Genomic DNA, 25,317 nt, shown 5'->3' with positions numbered 1-25,317 from the left:
AAAAAAAACTTAACTCATATCAATAAAACAAATACGAAAACGAAATCACAATTCTATAGAGGTAAAAAATGAAATCACTTATGCAGAGTCAATAGTAAACAAATCGAAAACAGAAAACCTAATCACCTTTCGTCATTATACAATTGATGTTGACTATTTGGTTTTGGTGATTTGTGTCAGGCGCAAAACTTAATTTTCTTTTATGCATACGAAATCTTAAAAATAATTAAAATGAGATGTAATACGTTAACTGTTCAACAATGATGATATATTTAAGAGACCAACATTTGTATTCATCATTATATAATTGATAAAGATTGTAGTGTAGCAAAATGTTAAAATCATTTCATAAACAAACATTATTATAAGAACTCACTCCGCACATGTGTGCGACTTATCATCTAGTTTATACTATTATTTGCGGAATAATCTTTTATTTTCAAATTTTCACATTGTAAATTAAAACAGTAATATCGTTGATATCTTTAATAAACAATTACCCCTAACATATAATTAAATTTATTTATTACTATAATTTCTTTTTATATTATTCTCAAACTAACAAAAATGTTAGATATGTTCTTATCAAACGTGTTTTTATGAAAGGTCTGGGACCTATCTATTATCAAAAGTATATTTATTATGCACTTTAGAGAGACAATACCATAAATAATGGCCGCTAGGAAGACATGTATCTGCTTCCATGAACATCATCATATTATATTTCCTTTTTTTTGGTAAAATCATATTAAATTTCTTATGTTTCTTATACTTTTAAAAATGCTGTTTATCAGATAAACCAAATAATAAAAAAGGAATTTTTAGTTGTAAAAAAATTTGATTCTTAACAAGGATATTTTACTATGCATTCTACAAAAACACTACGAAAACATCATCCTATTAGGTATTTTTTTGCACCATGCGATTACATAATAACTTAAAAAAATATTTATTACATTAATTTTTAATTAAGTAATTTTATACAATTTTGAAATTTATGAAATTTTTAATCTACCATGGCATTTAGTTTAAATAAATAAAATTTATTTTATTTTTTGAAGTAATATTTTATACATCTTTCTTTTTGTCAAGGTTCTACGTCTTTTTATTGTTGTACTATAATGATCAACTAGATTTTGATCCGCAAGTCTGTGCGGATAACTTTTCATTTTTATAACTTTAGACTTAAAAAATTATATATATTTTTGATTTTTTTGTTACTAAACTAATGCATTATTTTATATAAAAAGCTGAAAATTTGATAAGATTATTTATAAATTTTTCAACATATTTTGTCATAATTAAAAATAACCAGTAAATTTATAATTAAAATTTATTTCTTTTTAGTATCTTAAATAAATTAAAAAAAGAAAGTTTTCCATTAGCATATTTTGTTAATAGCACTTAAATTAAATGTTAGCTATATTATATTATATTTTGTATATAATCATTTTTAGATAATATATTGCTCTAATTTTGAAATAAATAAATATGTAATATATTTTGTAGATATTAAAGTTTAACATATATTAGCAGTTTTATTTTATTTTATATAAAAAATATTACATAATTTACAAATTTTACTCCTTTTAAACGTTATATAATCTTTTAATCTTTTAAATGGTGGATACTATTTTATTTATTTATTTAAATGAAGCTATATTTTTTAAAAATATGTTAATTTACCAATTTAATATCATTTTCATATTTAATGCATATGTTACTCCTATTTTAATATAATATAGTCAATAATTATAAAATTTATTAAAAATAGCATATAATTTTATTTTATTTTGTTTTATGATAAATATTTATTTAAAATTTATTATAATGATATTATATTATTAATTTAGGAATTATTCAATTTATTAATTTAAAAAATATTTAAAATTTTAGTAAGATTTTGTTAGATTTTTTCTCAACAGATTTGTAATTTAATATCTTTATAATTATTAATATTTTTTATAAATCTTATATATTCAATAGATTAATGTAAATAATCAAATATATGTAATTAAGAAAATTGACCTACCATGACTTTTTTATGGTAGATAAAAATGATACTTCTCTTTTAATAGAGAAGATAGATATATCACATTTTTTAAAAATTTATGTCATCATTTTATTTCTTATAGTGATTTTAGACACACAATTAATTGGTAAATAATATATATGATATTATTTAAAATGAATAATATAATTATTTAAAAGCAATATTATATATTTTATGTTATTTTTTGTAAAAGTTGATAAACTTTGTAGATATAAAATATAAGTAGTTTGCATAGAAGTTTTATTTACAGGATACAAATACTGTAAAAACTATTTACATATTTTTATTTATATTTTATTATTTTATATCTTAAATATTAATTATAATACCACATATATATTACATTTAATAAAATCATAAACATGAGCGGTATACAAAATAATTCATTCAGAAAACTTAAATACAATAAAAAAATATATTTTTACCATTTACATTTTTCATTTGAAACATTAAAAATATATAAAATTCTAATAAACAGTTAATTCTTTTGTTTTATAATTATGGTAATGGGTACGGGCTATGTACTTGTTACTTCATATTTTTATACATATAACGAAGAAAGATCTATGTCATATTTTTTATTAGTCATGTAATTATTTTTTCTTAGAATGATTGTAATGATGACACATATACAAATCGCGGTAAATAATGTCTAAAGATTATTATTATGTACTTTAGAAAGTCAATACCAGAAATATTGGACTCTACAAAGGCATGTAGTTTTTTTTTCTTTTGAACATGACAAAGTCATGTCCTATTAGGTTTCGTAATATTTCTGATATTTTTAAGAGTTGTAATTATGGTATAAAACCAAATAATAAAAGAATGAACTTTTATAACTGTAAATAATTGAATCTATTCAAATTATTAAATAATAACTAAATAATTTATAAAATATGACGAATAAATTACTCTATATATCTTGCATGTAACTGAAAAGAAAATAAACAGCAGTTGCTAAGATATATCAAAATAATAGTTTTTTTTTTGGCTTTTTATCTCTATGATTTTCAGGTCTAGTGTTTTAGATTATCTGGGTATTTGACTATAGTACAGTCAACGAATAAAACAAAATCTGTCAAAAACAATAAAACTCTAAAAATAATATAGCTATATGTATACAATAGTTAACACAACTTTCTAAACAAGTGAATACTATGCAAATTGAAATTGATAACAAATACATGATTGAACATTCAAGTTACCGTTCTTATTTCTTCTTAGAAGTTACAACTAAAATCCCAATTGTAACCATGGAAAAGTGGGAAATCTAATATGGAAGCTAAAGATGGGATTCCTGACTTTCTTTCTTTAGTATATATATGAAAACAACTAAACGGTGATAGCCAAGCATTGATTACAATTATATTATAGAATTATAACAACGAAAACTATTGTTTTGAATTTTTTAGAACTGGATTTTCAAGTTGATCGTGCTCACTGGGTTTAGCTGGTTTTGCCGGTTTCCCTCAGATCCGATTTTTAAATCTAACTGAACTCGGCTGACTTAACAAGTCAAGATGGGACTGGTTGACTGATCCAGTTTGATTTTCAAAATATTGGTTGTCGTCTTTGGTGAATTCTTTTTGGTACATGCATGTTACCAGTTATAGTTGGAGGCAATAGCATTGAAATTGTGTTATCAACTTTGAACTCCTTTTACTTGTGGTCGAGTTACAAAGTTAGGGAATTCACTATTTGCGCCTTATTGGCAGAGATGATAGTGAGCTTGCGATGTTCTCAGAAGGAATATTGGATACAGGCAATATAAATATTAATGAGCCTAATGCTCGAGAGTAGACATTGATATTCCTGAAAATTTATCGATGACTGATTGTCATGATCCCTTGCGAGTTTTTAAATAGGTGCATGACATTCTTCTGCAAGAGAGTGTAATCCCATACTATTTCAAAGATATGGGCTAAAATTAAGTTCGTAAATGCAAGATGTCGATTTGTTAAATGAACATATGTTAGCCCAAAAAGCAGATAACTCCTTGGCCCGAGGTTTATTTTACTTTTTTTTTTTTTTGTGTTGATCTCCATTCATTCACGTTAAGTCGTTAACCATTTTTTGTTTGATAGTTGAAAAGGTGAAAAATGTTAAGATCTTGGTTCGTATAGTATCAATACTTTTTGTACAAGCAAACTAGATGATATTGTACACTCAAGTACATCTAAACATCATTAAATCTCCAGATTACTAAATCATGATTTGAAGTCGAGAATCAATTCTCTCCTATCATGTTCTTTTGGAATATAAACATAAATGTAATTTTAGCAATGGTAGAAGGTTACTTGTAGCACAATTAACAAGTCATATGACTGAGATGGATGCAATTAGGATGAGATGGATGCAATTTCATATTTCCTTTGCATTAGTAAATATTTATAAATTGATTATGTGATCCACGTACGCGGACAAGACACGAAACATATTTTCTTTTAAAAATTTGGAAAATTGACAATAAAATAAAATGCTCCTTTTAAAAAAATATCTACACTCAATTTAGGGGATTGAATTTGGGTTAAATGAATAAAACAGTTAACAAAAAACACTATGTTACTAACTATTTTTAGAAAATAGAGACCGTGAAAATTTTATACATATTGAGGGCTTAAGGTAAAAGCCTTTTTGGATAACTTGATGCACCCATATTTACTATTTCATAGAGACCGTGAAATTTTTTATATATTTTGGTCTGGTTAGACTAAGATCAAAACTTCAAATTTAACTTCAAAATTATTTGTAATTTACACTATGGTTTTTATATTTATCATAATTAATATTAATCCATAAAACTTTTATAAAACTAGCACATATATAAAAATATCATAGTAATATTAATTAATAAAATCTTGCACTAAAATACAAAATTATAAATATAAATACATAATTAAATATTAAACTACAAGCAAAATACCACATTATTACATAAATTATTTGGACAATATTTTAGAATTTCCAGAGCAAATTTACTAGACTATTAGCGTTGTTGTAATATTTAAATTTGTGTAATAATTATGTCTTCATGTATCTTTTAAATTCTTTTATTAAGTTTCTTTTTTAATATTCTTGTTGTCTAATTCCACTTTTAAAATATTATAAATTTCATTTTTTTAAATTTTATGTGTAAAATTTAAATTTATAAAAATAAATTTGAAATATTTAAAATATACAAAAGTTGTAAAGATTAAAACGATGAATGAAAAAATACTTAAGAATCATAAATGTGATGTATAATTAATTATAAGGACCAAAATACAATTAAAAAGACGAAACTTTAAATTTAGAGTTTTGAGTAGTGAAATTTCATATTTGCAGTTTCACTACTCAAAATTATAAATTTTGAAGTTTTGAAATTCCGTTTTGGAGAACAAAAATTTCTATATTTAAAGTTATAGAATTTATTTTGGAGATGCTATAAGCTATGTTGTCTTTTTACTCACAGGGAGAAGTGGACATTGATGAGGATTTCTCATTCTTTCGACCGTTGGATCTGATCTCAAAGGATGTAAATAAGTGCAGGAGATGCTGAGGGAAAGAAAGAGGAAAGAGAGGGATAAAGAGAAGGACATAGAAAGATTTAAAGAAATCAAGAACGAGGAAATCATTATGTACTTATTAGCAACGTTAATGAAAGCTGATAAAATACACAAAACTAAATGACAACGTTGTCTGGGATAGGAAAAGACTTGCATTTGGCAACTAAAGGCACAACTTTAGACATACCAAGAGCACCTCCAATAGGGGTTCTACCCATTGGAGTTTTAAAAATGAATATGTGTATATGTATATATTGTATATATGTATGTAGTTGTGGGGTCCACTAAATAGTGTAGAACTCCTACCCAAAGGTTCTAAAAACAAAACTTTTAGAGGTGCTCTAAGACCCGTTCCTTCTGTCAACTGCCATGTTTTCATCTCTCTCCCAGTCAAAACAATTGGATCAATGACCAGCATCTTTATCGCTGGGTTCTTAAATGAGTTGTTAGGATAATTGTAATTAAAGAAAAATTAAAAACATAAAAAGTTAGAAAGAGAAGTGAAAAATGTTTTTAGAGCACCATTAACCCTAAGAGGTTAATTTGGGTTCTTATTGATTTTTTAGTAATTAATAATAGTTAAGAAGTTGTACTTAAGAGACACTTAATTTGTTAGGTCCAATGGGGATTCTTATTTTTGGGTTCTTGAGAAAAAAAAATATTAAACTAAAATATTTTTAAAGATACAATTTATTTATTAAATATAACATATTAATATAAAACATTTTAAACATTAATTATTAAAAAGAACACTAAAACTAAGATTAGTAAAATAAACGAGAATAATTTGAAAGAAACATGCGAGCTTAGTTGTTGTCCTGACCACGTCCGAATTTACACCATACATGTTCAACCAAATCAGCTTTGAGTTGTTCATGCATGTGTTTATCACGAATTCTAGTTCGAACACCCATCATATTGCCGATATTTGTAGGAATATCAGTAGAGAATGTGAGATCGACATGTGAACTTCCGGTGTCTTCTCCTTGTTGGAACTCTGAAACATCATATTGAGTGTATCCATCTCGTTCGTCTTCTACTATCACGTTATGGAGTATGATACATGCTCTAATTATCTTCCCAATTTTGCCTTTATCCCAAAAAAATGCTGGATTTTTAACAATGGCAAAGTGAGCTTGCAAGACTCCAAAAGCACGCTCGACTTCTTTTCGGACAGCTTCTTGGTGTTGAGCAAATAAAACCGCTTTCGGCCCTTGTGGTATTGAAATTGATTGGATAAAAGTTGCCAATTTCGGATAAATACCGTCGGTGAGATATACTCTCTTCCATTGACAGAGAAGGTGACTTGCGGAGCTTGACCTTTTATTATGTCATCAAAAACAGGTGAGGGATCAAGAACATTGATATCTTTTAAGGTACCTGGAGGTCCAAAAAATGCATGCCATATCCATAGATCATACGATGCAACCGCCTCTAAAACGATGGTGGGTTTTCCCGAACCACGTGTATATTGACCTTTCCAAGAGGTGGGAAAATTCTTTCACTCCCAATGCATACAATCGATGCTTCCTATCATCCCAGGGAATCCACGATGCTCACCAATATCAAGGAGATGTTGAAGATCAGCCGGTGTTGGTCTTCTTAGGTACTCCTCGCCGAATAAATATATTATGCTTTCCACAAAATGTTCCACACATGACCGTGTAGTAGTTTCACCGAGTCGGAGGTATTCGTCAACAGCATCAGCCGCAGTCCCATATGCCAAGACACGAATGGCCGCTGTACACTTCTGAAGTGGAGAGAGACTAAGCCTTTCGAGAGCATCCGTCTTTTGTTGAAAGAATTCAACTTCATTGGAGAGTCGTTCAACAATATGCATGAACAACGGCCTGTTCATTCTAAATCGTCGCCGGAACATATTTGCGGGATACGTTGGAGTTTCACTGAAATAATCATTCCATAAACGAATATGCCATTCTTCACGATTTCTTTCGATATAAGCTTGTTTTTTTCTTTGTTTCTTTGCTTTTTCTTGATGACCATAATTTATGGTAAGATTCTCGAAAGTTTGATCAAATTGTTGATCCAAATATTGATCAAATTGTTGGTCAACATATTGATCAAATGCATCATCAAAACTTTGATCATCAAATCCATCAAACGGATTTTGAGAAGAAGATGCCATATGGAAAGGAAAAACCACAAGAGAATAGAGGAGAGAATTGTGGGGAATGTTTTAATTGATCTAATGTTTTATTTGATCAAATGTTTCTCGAATCCAAACTGAGAATAAAGAGTTGTGTTTGTTGAGAGAGGAAGAAGAGATGAAGAGTCCTGTGCTCAAGAATGAAAATTTTGCCTTAATTTATAGAAGAAAACCAATAATACAAACATAGAAGACAATTATTAAACATGTCTACATAAGTCTTGTGACCTGACATAGCATCCGTGACACAATAACACAAAGAGAAAACATACAAACATACATGTCTTGTGACCTGACTATAAGCATCCGTGACACTAGAACACAAAGAACACAAAGACAAAACACAAACACACATGACCCGTGACACAACACCACAGTCCGTGACCTCCTCTCTCAGCTTCTTCTCTTCCTCTTCTTACCATCAACCTTAGAGGATTGTCCTTCTTCTAGCTTGATTCCCGACTTCATGGCTTTGAACTTCTCCTCTCTCAGCTTCTTCTCTTCCTCATGCATCCTTTGCAGCAGCCTTCTGAACTCAGGTTCAAGGTCATCTTCCGATTCCTCCACCCTAATCAAATCGCTTGATAACTCCACCATATCAGCTTCTTCTTCATCTGATATCTCCACTACTTCTACTTCACTTGGTGTGACATCCGCAACATCATCATCCGTGTCTTCTTGTGGGAGAGGTGGTGGTATCATACCTCTCGCTGAGAGGCCACAAACAATCGGCTTTCTTGCTTCCATTGCTGGTGGTGTGTGACTTGTTCCCCTAAAAACCAAAAAGTACAAAACAGAAACGCAGTAGAACATTGATCACAAAGACTGATAACATAAACACAAGATTGATAACATTGATCAGAAATACTACTTATAACACACATGAAATACTTATATTACACATCAACTACTTATATAACACATCAAGACAAAGAAGATTACATTGACAACATTTCGGTTATCAGTTTGTTCTTAAGCGCCACTTCTAATTCAGTAAGTGGCTCTTTTTTTGCAATCAAACTGTCAAGCAGCTTCTTGTTGCTAAGCTTATCCTTGAAATCTAAGTCCTTCGTCCTCATCTCCCACATATTCTTAAACCCTTGCGGAATTTTCACTTCTTCTCCCACTGGCCTTTTAGCCTTCGCCTTTGCAGCCTTAACACCAATAGGCCTATCCATTGCTTTATCCTCCCCATTAACACTGGGCATAGATGCTGATGACTGAAAAGATTGTTCTTCCCCCACTGTGATAACCCGCCCTTCGGGATAAAAATGGTCGAGACAGAAGATTGGTCGAACATCAACTTGGTGGTTGAATCGCGGGCGATAAAGATCGATCGGGAAATTGCGAAGAACGAGGTGGTCGAATAATTGATCGTGAGTGAACTATGAGTCGAATATGTTGCTCGAATATAGTTAGAAGATGTCTTAGATTGATCATTTTTGGAAGCATGACATTTTTGGAAGCACGACGGTTTAGAAGCTCGACGTTTTGGAAGAATGACGTTTCTTCAGCACAAAGTTTTCCGCGAAACTTCATATCAGCGGAATATTATTTCGAAGACAATGGAAGCAGGACGGTAATTAAGCAGGATGGGAAGCAAGCACGACGGGATCAAAGCATGACGGAAAAACCCGAAATTGGGCAAAAACCCTAATTTCGGTATTATGAAATTTTTCGAGGAAGCCGGAGGCTCGGAAAATATTTTTCATCAAGGTCAGAAATACTCTGGAGTTTATTGAAAATATTCAGACCATCAGATCCGGAGCGGAAAAATATTCGAGATTGATCACGGGTCAGAAATTTGCCGGAAAGACCAAAATCAGGCAAAATTGATCGAGAAGCTCGAGGTAGCTTGATCTAACGGGATCAGGACGTGGTGGCAACCATCCAACCAGCTGAGTGTCTTCAGAAGCTCGAGGTGTCACCATACATGGAAGCAGCACATGCAGCTTGACATGTCGGAGCACGAGGTGTCGCCGCGCATGTAACCAATGCATGCTGATCGACATGTAGGGAGTTGTGTGTCGCGACGCATGCACTCCAGCCATGCAGAAAGCCATATGGACGTGAGTGGTGTCCTCCTGCATGTGTCTGAGACATGCCTCATGATATGTGTGCACCGTGTGTCACCGCGCATGCGACCGGAAGCATGCGGGCTGACACACAGTCGCCGGTGTTGCTCGATATTACTGGCCGAAGGTTTCTATAAATACCCAACCCTCCCTTCAGTTTCAGACATTCATTACCACACCAAAGCCACTTCAAAAACGTGGCTAGAGAGAGAGAGAGAAAAAGAAAGTGGTCGATTTTAAAGTATGGTCGATTCTGAAGACCGATACTCCACCGAGAAGGCCAGTTCCGTCCAATCGACGATTATCTACTATTGTGACGCGGAAGCTCTGCCCAAATCAATCCGTCCAAGCCAGTCATATTCTTTGATGATCAAGTGGAGGTGCTGTCCGGAGTTAGTTCAGTTCCACAGGTTCAGATCAGTCGAAATTCTGCTCGATACTCCGCCGAGAAGTCCGGAGAACTGTCCAGAAGCTAGAGGAGGTTCTGTCTGAGTCCAGATCAGCCTGTCGAAGCCTGTCAGTTTCTTCATGGTGAAGCCGAGGTTGTGTCCAAGAAAAGATTAGTCCAGTCCACTCAAATCAAAACGTTCATCTTGGGTTTTGGCCAAGTCTTCTCCGATCAACTAGCTGCTTATCGGCAAAGAACACTGTGAGTTATAATCAATTGATTGCTGAGTTGTTTTCATGCAGGATCACGTTACTTGGAAGTTGGATCATGGCAGGAGGCCAGGTCTAACTGAGTAACGGTTTGACTAGTTAATAATTGAGGCTATGTTGATTGAGTTGATGGCATGCTTGTTATTGCTTGAGAACCGTAGTAGCATGCTAATGGTTAGGTTGATTGGTTAGTTAGCGAATGCGGAATGCTTAGATGATATCGCTAAATTGTGGATAGTTAGGTATTCTGGAATTAGTCTTTATGCTAGATTCTGGAATATGATTGATTGTGTTAATTTGCGATTAATATTAGGAACCTTGTGTTATTTTTACTGGGTTTAGTATTAATCATATATTGGCAATATAGCATTTGTGTAACCCACAGTGCTAGGCATGTTTGAGGTGAAATGTGTTGATTGTGTAGAGATTAATACTAGAAACCTTGTGTTATTTTTACCGGGTTTAGTATTAATCATATATTGGCCGATAGCATTTGTGTAACCCACAATGCTAGGCATATTGGGGTGAGTTAGTGTTCCTTCAGACCTCGTACCCGGCGGGTTCAAGGAAACCCCTTATTCGCTGGATCGGGAAGACTCAGATAGACGGGGTCATGGCCTATGGCTGAGTGATTATACGATGGTGTAATGTGGCAGTGACCCGAAGGACTGTGGGCTGTCGCCCGGTGACCCGAAGGACTGTGGGCCGCGATCGGTTGAAAGTTCCTTCTTCTGGCCTTTGTGGTAGAAAGATAGGATGTTGCCGATAGTGAAGGAGGAACATAACGTCACCAGGGCCCGAGTTTGTTATATATATTATATCGTGTTTCGGGTTGTTGAACCCTTGTTTAAGTCGAGTTTGAGTTTGGTGGTGAGCTAGTAATTAGCATAATGCTAGTTATCTTGCTATCGTTTACCGCTACGTAATTCTGATATTGCTTATGTTATTTAATTGTGCTATTAAGTGAACCTCTCTCTTTAGATTGTTTGGGGTGGGATAGCGAGGGGTTGTATTTGTTAGTTGGGAATTGTAACTCGCTGAGTAACATTAGGTTACTCATCCAACTCTGTTGTCCTTTTTTTTCCGGTCGCTTTAGGTAAGGATGATCGGATAGCTTGGTGCTGGACGTTAGGACCGCTGGAGTATATTTCATGCCTTTTGTAAACGGTATTGCGTTATGTGTTTTGTTGGCTCGATTTGGCATTAGGCCGGACCCAGTCTTGAATTATTTCAATGTATGGATATTTCTTGAATCAATAAAGTAAATGTTTTATATGCGCTTCATGAGTACTCTGATATTTCACTAGTCCGGTCTAACACAACGTTAGGTCGTGGTACGGGTTGAAAAGCCTTAGGCCTCGATCTAACGGAAAACGCTAACTCTAGGTACGGGTTGCAAAGCCTTGTGCCTTGACGCAGCGTGACGAGTTAGTGGAGGAACTGGTCGAAGTCATGGAGTAAATTTTGTGACTCCGACCGGATCGTCCCTAACCCGTCACGTAGCGCTTCCGGACCATGATGTTGGGTTGGACGATCAGTCATGTTCTTGTTTGATTGTTGGCTGGCCGGTTGGCCTTTTGTCTCCAACACTTGGCGTGGGTCGTCCGTGGGTCATGTTCTTGTTTGATTGTTGGCCGGTGGGTCGACCTATGCCTAGGACTGTTCGGGGGTGTTACAGAGGTGGTATCAGAGCATGGTTTCGTTCATGCTTCCGGAACTCATGATTTAATCGGTTTTAAATATTTTATCGAGTCAAAAAGAGTCGCAAAATGCATTAGGGAAACCGGTCACGTCCAGCGATAGAATTTGTGGTTTTAGGAATTAGGATTGAAATAGTGGAATCTAGAATTGCTAGGTTGCTTGGTTAGAATTGCTAGGTTGCTGGTTAGAATCGTGGTTAGGTTGAATTGTTAGAATTTGTTGGGTTAGTAGATTATTTGGTTAGTTGTCTACTAACTTGCGTGAGAAGTGTTCTTTAGAGTTGCAGCGAGTAAGTGTGTTCGTTGATCGGAACTTTAAAGGATGAAAACCTAAAAGTGGAGGGAGTTCGAGGCCAATCCCAAACCCGAAAAGAAGAGAGACAGATTCAGAGGAGTTGGACAGTGGTATGGACTGGACAGATGGGAGGAAACAAGACTTAGTTGGGGAATGACTTCATCAGTAGTTGGAAAGACGAAGATCGAGAAGGATTTGAGGAATCTGGACAAGGATGATATCTATCGAAATGACAAGATAGTATCATGGGCAATGAGTGTGTTATGGCAGAGTAAAAGCAAGAGGACGAGTCAGTGATCATTCCAGTTACGATGAATGAAGACGATTGTGGAGGCTTTGAAGAGGACACTCAAGGAACAGTTATGAACAGCGAAAAGATATATGGAGACGAGTGGAGAATGTCGTGAAGATGAGCAAATGCGCAACTAAGAATTCAAGGACGAATTATATTAAGAAGGCGGGGGGGGGGGGGGGGGGAGAATGTGATAACCCGCCCTTCGGGATAAAAATGGTCGAGACAGAAGATTGGTCGAACATCAACTTGGTGGTCGAATCGCGGGCGATAAAGATCGATCGGGAAATTGCGAAGAACGAGGTGGTCGAATAATTGATCGTGAGTGAACTATGAGTCGAATAAGTTGCTCGACCATAGTTAGAAGATATCTTAGATTGATCAGACGAACATTTTGGAAGCATAACATTTTTGGAAGCACGACGGTTTAGAAGCTCGACGTTTTGGAAGAATGACGTTTCTTCAGCACAAAGTTTTCCGCGAAACTTCATATCAGCGGAATATTATTTCGAAGAAAATGAAAGCAGGATGGTAATTAAGCAGGATGGGAAGCAAGCACGACGGGATCAAAGCATGACGGAAAAACCCGAAATTGGGCAAAAATCCTAATTTCGGTATTATGAAATTTTTCGAGGAAGCCGGAGGCTCGGGAAATATTTTTCATCAAGGTCAGAAATACTCTGGAGTTTATTAAAAATATTCAGACCATCAGATCCGGAGCGGAAAAATATTCGGGATTGATCACGGGTCAGAAATTTGCCGGGAAGACCAAAATCAGGCAAAATTGATCGAGAAGCTCGAGGTGGCTTGATCTAAGGGATCAGGACGTGGTGGCAACCATCCAACTAGCTGAGTGTCTTCATAAGCTTGAGGTGTCACCATACATGGAAGCAGCACATGCAGCTTGACATGTCGGAGCACGAGGTGTCGCCGCGCATGTAACCGATGCATGTTGATCGACATGTAGGGAGTTGTGTGTCGCGACGCATGCAGTCCAGCCATGCAGCAAGCCATCTGGACGTGAGTGGTATCCTCCTGCATGTGTCTGAGACATGCCTCATGACATGTGTGCACCGTGTGTCACCGCGCATGCGACCGAAAGCATGCGGGCTGACACACAGTCGCCGGTGTGGCTCGATATTACTGGCCAAAGGTTTCTATAAATACCCAACCCTCCCTTCAGTTTTAGATATTCATTACCACATCAAATCCACTTTAAAAACGTGGCTAGAGAGAGAAAAAAAAGAAAGTGGTCGATTTTAAAGTATGGTCGATTCTGAAGACCGATACTCCACCGAGAAGGCCAGTTCCGTCCAATCGATGATTATCTACGATTGTGACGCAGAAGCTCTGCCCAAATCAATCCGTCCAAGCCAGTCATATTCTTTGATGATCAAGTGGAGGTGCTGTCCGGAGTTAGTTCAGTTCCACGGGTTCAGATCAGTCGAAGTTCTGCTCGATACTCCGCTGGGAAGTCCGGAGAACTGTCCAAAAGCCAGAGGAGGTTCTGTCCGAGTCCAGATCAGCCTGTCGAGGCCTGTCAGTTTCTTCATGGTGAAGCCGAGGTTGTGTACAAGACAAGATTAGTCCAGTCCACTCCAATCAAGATGTTCATCTTGGGTTTTTCCCAAGTCTTCTCCGATCAACAAGCTGCTTATCGACAAAGAACGCTTTGAGTTATAATCAATTGATTCCTGAGTTGTTTTCACGCGGGATCCCGTTACTTGGAAGTTGGATCATGGCAGGAGGCCAGGTCTAACTGCGTAACGGTTTGACTAGTTAATAATTGAGGCTATGTTGATTGAGTTGATGGCATGCTTGTTATTGCTTGAGAACCGTAGTAGCATGCTAATGGTTAGGTTGATTGGTTAGTTAGAGAATGCGGAATGCTTAGATGATATCGCTAAGTTGTGGATAGTTAGGTATTCTGGAATTAGTCTTTATGCTAGATTCTGAAATATGATTGATTGTGTTAATTTGCGATTAATATTATGAACCTTGTGTTATTTTTACCGGGTTTAGTATTAATCATATATTGGCCATATAGCATTTGTGTAACCCTCAGTGCTAGGCATGTTTGAGGTGAAATGTGTTGATTGTGTGGAGATTAATACTAGGAACCTTGTGTTATTTTTACCGGGTTTAATATTAATCATATATTGGCCGATAGCATTTGTGTAACCCACAATGCTAGGCATATTGGGGTGAGTTAGTGTTCCTTCAGACCTCGTACCCGGCAGGTTCAAGGAAACCCCTTATTCGCTGGATCGGGAAGACTCAGATAGACGGGGTCATGGCCTATGGCTGAGTGATTATACGACGGTGTAATGTGGCAGTGACCCGAAGGACTATGGGCTGTTGCGCGGTGACCCGAAGGACTGTGGGCCGCAGTCGGTTGAAAGTTCCTTCTTCTGGCCTTTGTGGTAGGAAGATAGGATATTGCCGATAGTGAAGGAGGAACATAACGTCACCAGGGCCCGAGTTTGTTATATATATTATATTGTGTTTCGGGTTGTTGAGCCCTGGTTTAAGTCGAGTTTGAGTTTGGTGATGAGCTAGTAATTAGCATAATGCTAGTTATCTTGCTATCGTTTACCGCTGCGTAATTCTGATATTGCTTATGTTATTGAATTGTGCTATTAGGTGAATCTCTCGCTTTAGATTGTTTGGGGTGGGATAGCGAGGGGTTGTATTTGTTAGTTAGGGATTGTAACTCGCTGAGTAACATTAGGTTACTCCTCCAACTCCGTTGTCCTTTTTTCAGGTTGCTTTAGGTAAGGATGATCAGATAGCTTGGTGTTGGACGTTAGGACCGCCGGAGTAGATTTCATGCCTTTTGTAAACGGTATTGTGTTATGTGTTTTGTTGGCTCGATTTGGCATTAGGCCGGACCCAGTCTTGAATTATTTCAATGTATGGATATTTCTTGAATCAACAAAGTAAATGTTTTATATGCGTTTCATGAGTACTCTGATATTTGACTAGTCCGGTCTAACACAACGTTAGATCGTGGTACGGGTTGAAAAGCCTTAGGCCTCAATCTAACGGAAAACGATAACTCTAGGTACGGGTTGCAAAGCCTTGCGCCTTGACGCAGCGGGTCAAGTTAGTTGAGGAACTGGTCGAGGTCGTGGAGTAAATTTTGTGACTCTGGCCAGATCGTCCCTAACCCGTCATGTAGCGCTTCCGGACCATGATGTTGGGTTGGACGGTCAGTCATGTTCTTGTTCGATTGTTGGCTGGCCAGTTGGCCTTTCATCTCTAACCCTTGGTGTGGGTCGTCCGTCGGTCATGTTCTTGTTTGATTGTTGGCCGGTGGGTCGACCTATGCCTAGGACGGTTCGGGGGTGTTACACCCACCGTCTTTCTTTTCGAACCTGAGCTCTGTTGACTACTTCCTTGAGTCCCACACCATTTCTGATCATTCCTAAGCTCCCTCCACGCATGTTCCAATGAGAACTTCACCTTGTAATCGTTGAAGAATATCTCATGTGCAGCCTTCAAAACGTCATCTTCACTCTGGCCACTGGTCCTCTGTTTTGTTGCAGCTTCAAATGACCCCACAAACTTGCAAACACCTTCATTTATCTTCCCCCACCTTTGCTTACAGTGGGTCTGCTCTCTTGGAGCCAAACCAACCACCTTGGGACTTGCGTTATAGTAAGCCGTAATCCTCTTCCAAAAGGTTCCTGCCTTTTGCTCATTTCCAACGAGTGGATCCTTGGAGGTATTCAACCATGCACTGATGAGGACCAGGTCTTCAGCTGTTGACCACTTGCACCTTTGCTTACGGTCCTCACCAGTTTGTGCACTTGAAGCAGATCCTCCAACGTCTGGAGTAGGTGAAAAACTCAGAAACTGAGTTCGATATTCATTGTTAGGGAGTTGACTGTTTAGTAAGTTTAAAAAGCTAGAGGACTGGCTTTGATTAGGATTCATACCGAGAAGAAGAAGTTGAGAATAAAGATGAAGGAGATGATAAGAAAGAGAAGGAAGAAAGTGTGTTTATAGATGGCATAGAAGGAAGAGAGGATGCATTCATGACAACCAACAAACAAAAATGTGTTGACATTTATCTGCTACTTTCATCACATTAAGCGTTAATCAATTGTAGCTATCCATCACTTCTATTAATCACACAACCATATCATAACTTTAACCAACTCATTAATTACAGTCGGTTCAATTCTAACCACAACCTAAATCAATTCTAGTAAGAAGAACCAGTTAAGAGTAACACTAACCTTATTTTGCAGTGAACTCCTGAGCTAGATGAACCTTTGCTCGATGAACTTTGATCCTTCTATCTGACATCAGAAAGACATAAACAAAAAATGATTCAGACCATAATCCAACAGAAAGACATAATCAAAAGCGAAAACAAATCAAAGAACAGACATAGAGCAAGGATTGAAACATAGCAAATCAACTTTGATCCATCCGTATTAATTGAAACAAAATTAAAACCCAAGAACAAACAGAACATATCCAGAGATCAAACACATCAAAATTTTGATTTCAGGTGAAACAAACAGAACCAACAAACTACAATAATCAATCACATGCATAATGAAACAACAGAACAACCGGTTTACCTTTCGATTTGAGGTGAGAGAGCTTCGATTTGAGGTGAGAGCTTCGATTTGAGCCACCGAGGAAAAGCTTTGAGGAGAAGAACCACCGAGAGACAGAACCAACAAACTACATAGAAAAACAACAGATCAGACCTAATCGAACACATGCATAGTCAAGAACACAACAACCGCTTACCTTTCGATTTTGAAAGAGCCACCGAGAGAGAGCTATGTCGCCTCCAGGAGAACCACCGAGGGAGAGGTCGCCGACAAGAGCCACCGAAGGAGACGTCGCCGATGAGGGACACCGAAGGAGACGAAATCGCCTTTCGTCGAGAGAGTTTCGAGAGAGAGATGATTGAGATAGAGAGAGAAAGAGAGATGATCGAGAGAGACGCGTAACCGATTGCTTCGTCCTCTCATTTGTTGACTCCTGTCACTAAGAGGCGGGCCTTTGGCACCTCCTGCAAGAGGCGAGTCTTGGGCTTATGTGTTTTGTTAATTGTTTTTTAATTGGGTTTGGGGGAAAAAGTTGGGCTAAGAGTCAGCGATAATGCTGCTCTTATTTTGCTACTATAGAAAACGTCTCTGACCCACTTCTTCCACCTGTCAAAGTATGTATAATAACTTAGACATTTTATTTACATTTAAATTTAATTGCTTAAACATAATCAACTAAAATAATAATATTTTGTTATTTAGAATAAAATTAAGAGACCCATTTAGGGGATGCAGGATAATGATGCTCTGGAGCTGAGCTCAATACAATTTGGGCCAGCCCCATTCCAGGACACGCTCTTCTACCTATTCCGAATGGTAAAAAATGACCATGTTGGGTGGTCTTCCACTCCTCACTGTCGAACCTTTCCGGCTTAAAGGCCTCAGGCTCATCCCATACTTTTGGATCTCTCTGAATAGCCCATGCGTTAACGAACAGCCATGTGCCACGTGGAATCTTATACCCAGCAACTTTGCAGTCAACCGACGACGCGTGTGGGACCAGCATTGGCCCAGCACGAAGAGTCTCTGAAATCACATTGTTGAGATATGTGCAAGTGCTCGTATCAGATTCCTCCATCAAGCGCCCTCTTTTTGAAACAACGTTGTTTAACTCCGTCTTGACTTTCGCTAGAACATCTGGATGATTTAGAAGGTTAGCCATGGCCCATTCCAATGTCAGTGCGGTCGTGTCCGTCCCGGCATCCATCATCACCTACATATAACGAACCATTACGAGTCCTTTGATGATCTGGTCAGTGTAGTACTCAGGTTGCGATTCTTGAAGAGTAAGCAAATGAGTGATCATTGTGTTCTTGAACTCTGTTTTTCCCCTGTTTCTTCTGTGCTCGTCGACCAGTTCCTGCAGAAACTTGTCCAATTTGGAGCCAAGTTTCTTGGTCCTCTTAACGTATCCATCGAAATCAAACAGCTTCACAATCGGAAGAAAGTCACCGACGTAAGTAAACCCTCCGAGCTCGAACGTCTCGCTGATCAGCTCCTTCGATTCCTTAGCTTCCGCGTTTTCCTCGCCGTAGTAACGTTTTCCAGCAACCATTCTCATGATGACGTTCAACGTAAACCCTGAAAGCAACGGTCGTAGCTCCATTCGGACAGAGTTTTTTCCTCCTCCTGATGCCACCTTGTGGATCGTCCGAACGAGAGACCTCACTTCGTCTCTCCGGATCTCGAATGATTCTCTTAGACGAGTGGCGGAGAAGATCTCCAGGGTGCAGATACGGCGGAGGTTGCGCCAGTGGTCTCCGTACGGAGATACGGTAATCACCGTGTTGTTGAAGCAACGTACTCACCCAAAGTAGTGATAGGCCTGTTTGCGAAGATGATATCTTTTCCTTGAGATAAGAACTCCTCGGCTATGGAAGCTGAGGTGACGACCACAGCTCGGCAAGAGCCAAGCCTGAGCGAAAACACTGGACCGAGGTTTCGAGAGAGGTCACGGAAGCAACGATGAACAGAATCTTTTAGAAGGTGGAGGTGTCCTATCACTGGGAAACCTACCGGACTTGGTGGAAGATTCTGCTTTGATCGGAAAAGATAAGCTGTCAGTATAACCAATGTAACGACCAGAGCGAATGAAAGCAAATTAAACATCTTGTCTGCTTTTTCTGCTTTCGTTGCTTCAGGTTCACATATACAGATTTAAAATAGTCCATGACTCAACGTCAACAATATAGCACGTGTTCCATGCTGTGTTTTGTCGTGCAGGGGTGGAATGGATTGGGTATCCGAAATTTTTTTAAGGTATCTGTATCCGGATCATTATCCGGTAGATCCATGTTTTTATTATCTTTACCCGGATCTGGAGTTTCCGTCTAAAAATTGTAATATCCGGCGGATATCCGATCCTTAAAATAAATAACAAATAATATTAACAATAATTTAAAAATAAAAATGTATATGATGTTTTAAATATTTATATATATACTATTACAATATTTCTATATACTACTATAAAATGAAAATATAATAAATAAAATTAATTTATATATATATATTATTATTTTAAAATAATTATCATTTAAAATTATGTATCCGGATATCTGGACAAAAAAATCAAGATATCCGAATTCGGTTTTGACGGATCCAACATTTTACTATCTAGATTCGGATCCTGTCCCTCGGATATTCAGATTTTTGGAACGGATGCTGATCAAATCCATACTTTTTGAATAATAATTCCAGCCCTTGGGATCGGTGAACAATATAGAAAAAGAAAGAAAACACTTGTGGTTGTTACCGTAGCGATGACGTATTAAATGGGCTTGTGCCAATATGTTAGTTATTGAGAAATCGGCCAAAAAAACACTGAACTTTGCGGTGGTTTCCTTGGTCTGCCTCTTGGTTTCTTAGGTGGGCTCTCAACAAAAGCCTTCCGACATGTATTCTTGTAGTGCCCTTCTTCTTTGCAATTAGAGCATGTCATTACCCTGTTCGCACGACTCAGCTTGGTAGTAGACACTGTCTCATTGGTTCCCTTCTTTCGATCATGGTTTTTAGGCCTACCAGGCTTGCCATTTCGATTAGGTGGTGGAATCACACCTAATCTATTGGTCCGAGGCCACTCTATCATCCCATTTACAGGTCTGATCCCAAAACTGTAGGTTTCACGCCACTTAGAGGTTGTGTAGAAAGGAGCAACAAATTCAGAGAGTTTTCTTCCCACGCCAAGGATGACCTTAGCAGCATGGATGCATGGAATACCATTCATTTGCCAGCTTCGACATGCACAAGTCTCATTCTCCAAATTCACCACATATGACTGGTCTCTATCTTCCACCTCAGTCTCTGGCCCAATTGCCCAACGCAGACTACATTCTTTTGACTTCTTCTCAACCTTGTCTAACTCATTATGTGTCTTCGGGGTGAACCTAGTCTTCCTGTCATTAGCCATCTTAGACCTATTGTAGTTCCTAGTCATACATTGACGCCTTATCTCCTCTAACATGTCTAGCAGAGGTTTCTTCCTAGGCTCCCTGATGGTCTTGTTGAAGGACTCACACAAGTTGTTCAGATTATCATTGCAGTAGGAGCCTATCTTGAAGAAAGCTCTAGACCAAGTCTCTGGCTTTGTCTTTATCAGAGATGCATGTGCCCCAGGATCATAGTTCTTAAGCTCGTCCATGTTGTAGTTGAACATACCAGGAGTGTAGCTCCTTGCAATGAACCAGAAGAACCTCTGTAACCTTAGATCTTTTCCACCTTTCCTCCAGTTCTCGTAAATATGGCGACAACACTGTCTATGCTCAGCTTCTGGAAGGAGGGTATGAACTGCTTTCACTAATCCCTATAAGATCAAAAAAAAAAATCAGAAACAAGAATCAAACATTCATTGAGTATCATGAAAGCAAAATGTTTACCTTTTGTTTGTCAGACATTATAACAAAGCCGTTCCCATTTTCCAATCCCAAATCCAAGGCCAAACGCTTCACAAACCAATCCCAGTTTGTATCATTCTCTATCTCCACTACAGCCCAAGCAATAGGGACAATCCTATTGTCTCCATCTCTTCCAACCGCAGCCAACAACTGTCCCTTGATGTCCCATTTCAAAAAGGCTCCATCTAAGCCAATAACAGGCCTACAAGTCTTCTTCCATGCTTCCTTTTGTGCTTGGAAACACATGTAGAGTCTGTAGAACCGCTGCTTGGTTCCAACCGTGGCTCCTGGTATGGTCTCAATTTCCATGGTTGATCCAGGATTGCTCCTCAATATCTCTGCTTGGTAATCCCAAATTTTATCAAAATGCTCCTCATGGGTCTTCCTCCTTTCTTTCATCACCTTCGTCTTGGCCTTAATGCATGAGTTTTCTAAAACTTCCATCTTATACTCCCTCAATATCTCAGCCTGTGTCTCCTTTGCCGTGAGCTTAGGATTCAGCCTTAACCTCTCAGCAAATAGACTTGCAATTGCTGACCTCTTAAGTATCTTCGAATACCCTGTCCTCTCACACTTATGGTCATTGACGTATGTCTTTACCATCAACTTCTGTTTCCTCCTATCATACGAACAGTAGACCATCCAGGGACAAGGAGCCTCATCATCTCTCATCTCAGCGGCACATTTTGCACCCATCTTCAAGCTACTGGATCTGTAGTACTTGATGTTGTATCTGGTTTTCAGGGTATACCTCAGACAAGCATGTTTGAAGTCCTCAGCATCTGAAAATGTCTTGCCTAGCTGAAGGAGCTCCTCTGGATCAGTGTCTTCTCTGTAAGCTTGCGCAAGTCTCATCTCCTCTTCATTCTCATCATCTGATGACAGAGGATCAGGGATTTTATCATCATCCCATGCATCATCATCGCCTTCGTCTTCATCAACCTCACAGTCATCATTTTTTGCTTTATCACCAAAATAAAGACTCAAATCTGTACAACCAACTTCCTCAATGCCAGCAATACCGTTCTCATCTTCCCTACCATCATCACCTATATCCCCAAATTCCTCAATCTGGAGAAATTCTTCTCTGTCATCACCATCATCACCTAGACTCCTCTCCGAGTTTACCTTCTGCTTCTTCGATTGTCTAGGAGACACAGGCGACCCGCCAGATGAAGTTCCCCGCCTTGTCTTCTTCGCAACTGTTGATGCCAACATCTCAGTCTCTGGCCATTCTTCTCTGTCATCACCAGAAGGAGCCACATTTACCTTCTGCTTCTTCGAAACTCTAGGAGACAGAGTTGAACCACGCCTCGTGGCCTTCACCGGAGATGACGCAGGCGACCCATATGAAGTTCCCCTCCTCGTGGTCTTCTCCGGAGATGACGCAGGCGACCCATATGAAGTTCCCCGCCTAGTCTTCGACGCCTTCGACACCTCTGTAGATGCCAACATCGATATCCCTTCAACACTTTTACGAATACTCGATCTCTCCAGCGATGGCAAACTCACAGAAGCATCGCGTTCTCCACCCTTCTTCGACTCTTGAACCGCTTCGTCACTCCCGTAATCGAAATTCCTCATCGCTCCGAAAATCATTACCTCCCTTCCATTCCTTGTGAACTTCGTCTTTACCATCTCTACAAGAGAAATCCCCAAATCGATTTGAGAAATTAGGGTTACGTTCAAACACGGGTTTCATTTTGTTTGATTGCAATCAAACACATCTTTTGATCAATAAAAATAAACATGTGTGATAGCCTTCCGAAAAGTCCACTAGCTCAGTGGCAATACCCCCTTACGACCACGAGTGCACGGGTTCGAGTCCAGGCAACAACAATTTTAATTAAGCAAAACGACGTCGTCTTGAGATTTTGTGTTTAACAAAACAACTGAATGAAACGACGTAGTTTCACTAAACGGCAGTAATTAACGGTGAGTTAACACTGTCTTAACTGTCCGTTAACGGTGTGTTAATTTGGTTAGTCAACCGTAAGTTTGTGAATTAACTAAAAAAGTCAACAAAAGATCAGGGTTTTGTTGGTCAGGTTCGAGTACAGGTTTCTTTTGGCAATTCCCGCAAAGTTCAGTGTTTTTTTGGCCGATTTCTCGTTAGTTATTGGATAATGTTAGTGCCTAACTTAGAGCATACCTTTTAAATAGTTCTAATCGATTTTTAAAAATTTTCACTTTGTTAAAATATATCCAAAACTCAATATAAATTTACAACTAATATCTCTTAGGGCCCAATTTTTTTTTTAAAAACCCCAATTTTATTAAAAAAATGAAATAAAACATAAAGGTCTAAAATTTTTTAAGTTACTATAAAATAGATATATGTAAATATTTTTTTTAAAATCTATTTTGACAAGGGGCTAAAAATTTCTTGACAAGGTCCTGCTCAAACTCCATCGATTTTGGCTGTTGGAGATGTATTCACTGACCTCACAGTCGAATGAAATTTTCTGATATTCCGATATCTTAAAGAATTAGGTACAAAGAATAGCCTTCTCTGTTATCTCTCCCCTTCAATCTCTTCCAGGCTACATTTTATAGAATCTCGATTATGAACCACAAACAAACTTAATAAAAATAACTCTCTTATTAATCTTTAAAAAAAAGTCATTCAAAAACCTTAAGTTCTCAATCACTCACACAATTCATAATCTCTCACACACTCATAAGTTATACCACACATTGGTTTCTCCTTGTATATAGAGATTAGATTTCTCCTAAACTCTATGAGCAAGAGAGCGTGGGCTCTAGGGCCCAATTATTTTTTGAAAAACCTCAATTTTGTAAAATAAAACAAAATAAAATATAAAGGTCTAAATTTTTTTAAGCTACTATAGAATAGATATATGTATTTTTAAAAAAAATCTATTTTGCCAAGAGGCTAAAAATTTCTTGACCAGGTCCTGCTCAAACTCCATCGACTTTGGCTGTTGGAGATGTATTCACTGACCTCAGTCGAATGAAATTTTCTGATATTCCGATATTGATATACCATAGATTTGACTCATTTTCATCCATGATATATAAGTGTTTTACTATCTATATATTATATATTCTATCCTATTAGGTATGTTTTCAGGTTCAGGAGTATCTTGGAGTAAAGTGATGATTATGGAGCATTTAGGAGCTTAAAAAAGATTTCATCCAAGCTGACCATTAGAGGTCGATATGAAGAAGAAGCAATCGTTCGATGCACATCCAGTGCCGTCGATCGATATAGAAGAGAAGCCTCAACGATTGAAGATTATAATCGATCGATGTACATCCTGTACCATCGATCGATGTCAAGACACGAGATGCGCGACTTGGTTCCAGCCGACTTTAAACCCAAGGCTTCACCAAATTACAAGATTACCCCTGACGAGTTTTTAACCTAATAGTTATATACTTGCCTAAGTGTTAGGAGGCAAGAGAGCTTTTGGCCACCATTGTATTCTTATTTTCAGCAGAGAGTTTTAGGAGAGAAAATCATAGAGAGATTTGTGATTGGAACTCCACTCATTCATCTATTCTATTCTATGCAGTTTTTATTTATATTTTGTGTCATGAATTGCTTAGCTATGTCTGAGTAGTTCACTTGTTAGATTCATGGTTCAAATAGGTTAGAGGGATTAGCCCCAACTATAGATTTGCTAAGTTGTGATATTCATTGATTGATTGTTCATTAATGCTTGTTTTAGCCTTGCTAACTAGAATATGAACCTAGGAATTAGCATGAGTCAAGCATCCTTGACCATCTTGTCCTGAATCTAATATGTCATGCTAGGGCTGCTAGAGAGATGCTAACCGCTGATCTAGGAGACTAGTGAGCATTATCAACCTGCGCCTAGGGATTAGCTAGAAGCATCGATCGATATTGTCTTCTGACAATCGATCGATATTGCGAAAGGTGTATCGATTGATATCCCTATAGGATCATCGATCGACACTGTCTTGTGATCAAAAGACGACAGTTGAGATCCAAGATCTAGTTAGTTAACCAGTGAAACATTGCCATCGCTGATCACTGTGATTAAGGAGTTGAGCTTTAATATATCATGCATGCAACTGT

General features: G+C 37.6%; 1 protein-coding gene and 1 pseudogene across 1 annotated transcript; both read right to left on the bottom strand.

Annotated features, from left to right (window-relative positions):
• Nucleotides 1-17,977: 17,977 nt before the first annotated feature.
• Nucleotides 17,978-19,703, bottom strand: LOC106391547 (annotated as a pseudogene).
• A 435-nt stretch (nucleotides 19,704-20,138) lies between these two features.
• LOC111198344 lies at nucleotides 20,139-23,410 on the bottom strand. The gene is made up of 2 exons (XM_022706684.2): nucleotides 21,234-23,410; nucleotides 20,139-21,160 (listed from the first exon to the last, which is right to left on the bottom strand). Exons 1-2 carry the CDS (start codon nucleotides 22,887-22,889, stop codon nucleotides 20,156-20,158), a joined length of 2,661 nt encoding a protein of 886 aa, XP_022562405.2. The 5' UTR covers nucleotides 22,890-23,410; the 3' UTR covers nucleotides 20,139-20,155.
• Nucleotides 23,411-25,317: the final 1,907 nt, after the last annotated feature.

This window comes from Brassica napus, chromosome C7 (genome assembly GCF_020379485.1).
Source record: "Brassica napus cultivar Da-Ae chromosome C7, Da-Ae, whole genome shotgun sequence".
NCBI lineage: Eukaryota > Viridiplantae > Streptophyta > Magnoliopsida > Brassicales > Brassicaceae > Brassica > Brassica napus.
The sequence above is the reverse complement of the archived record's forward strand: the minus strand, read 5'-3'. Positions and strand labels throughout refer to the sequence as shown.

Coding starts and splice junctions, on each gene's coding strand:
- LOC111198344 (XM_022706684.2), bottom strand. CDS start 22,889: ATGGTAAAGACGAAGTTCACAAGGAATGGAAGGGAGGTAATGATTTTC. Junction 21,161..21,233: donor TAATGTCTGACAAACAAAAG/GTAAACATTTTG, acceptor TTGATCTTATAG/GGATTAGTGAAAGCAGTTCA.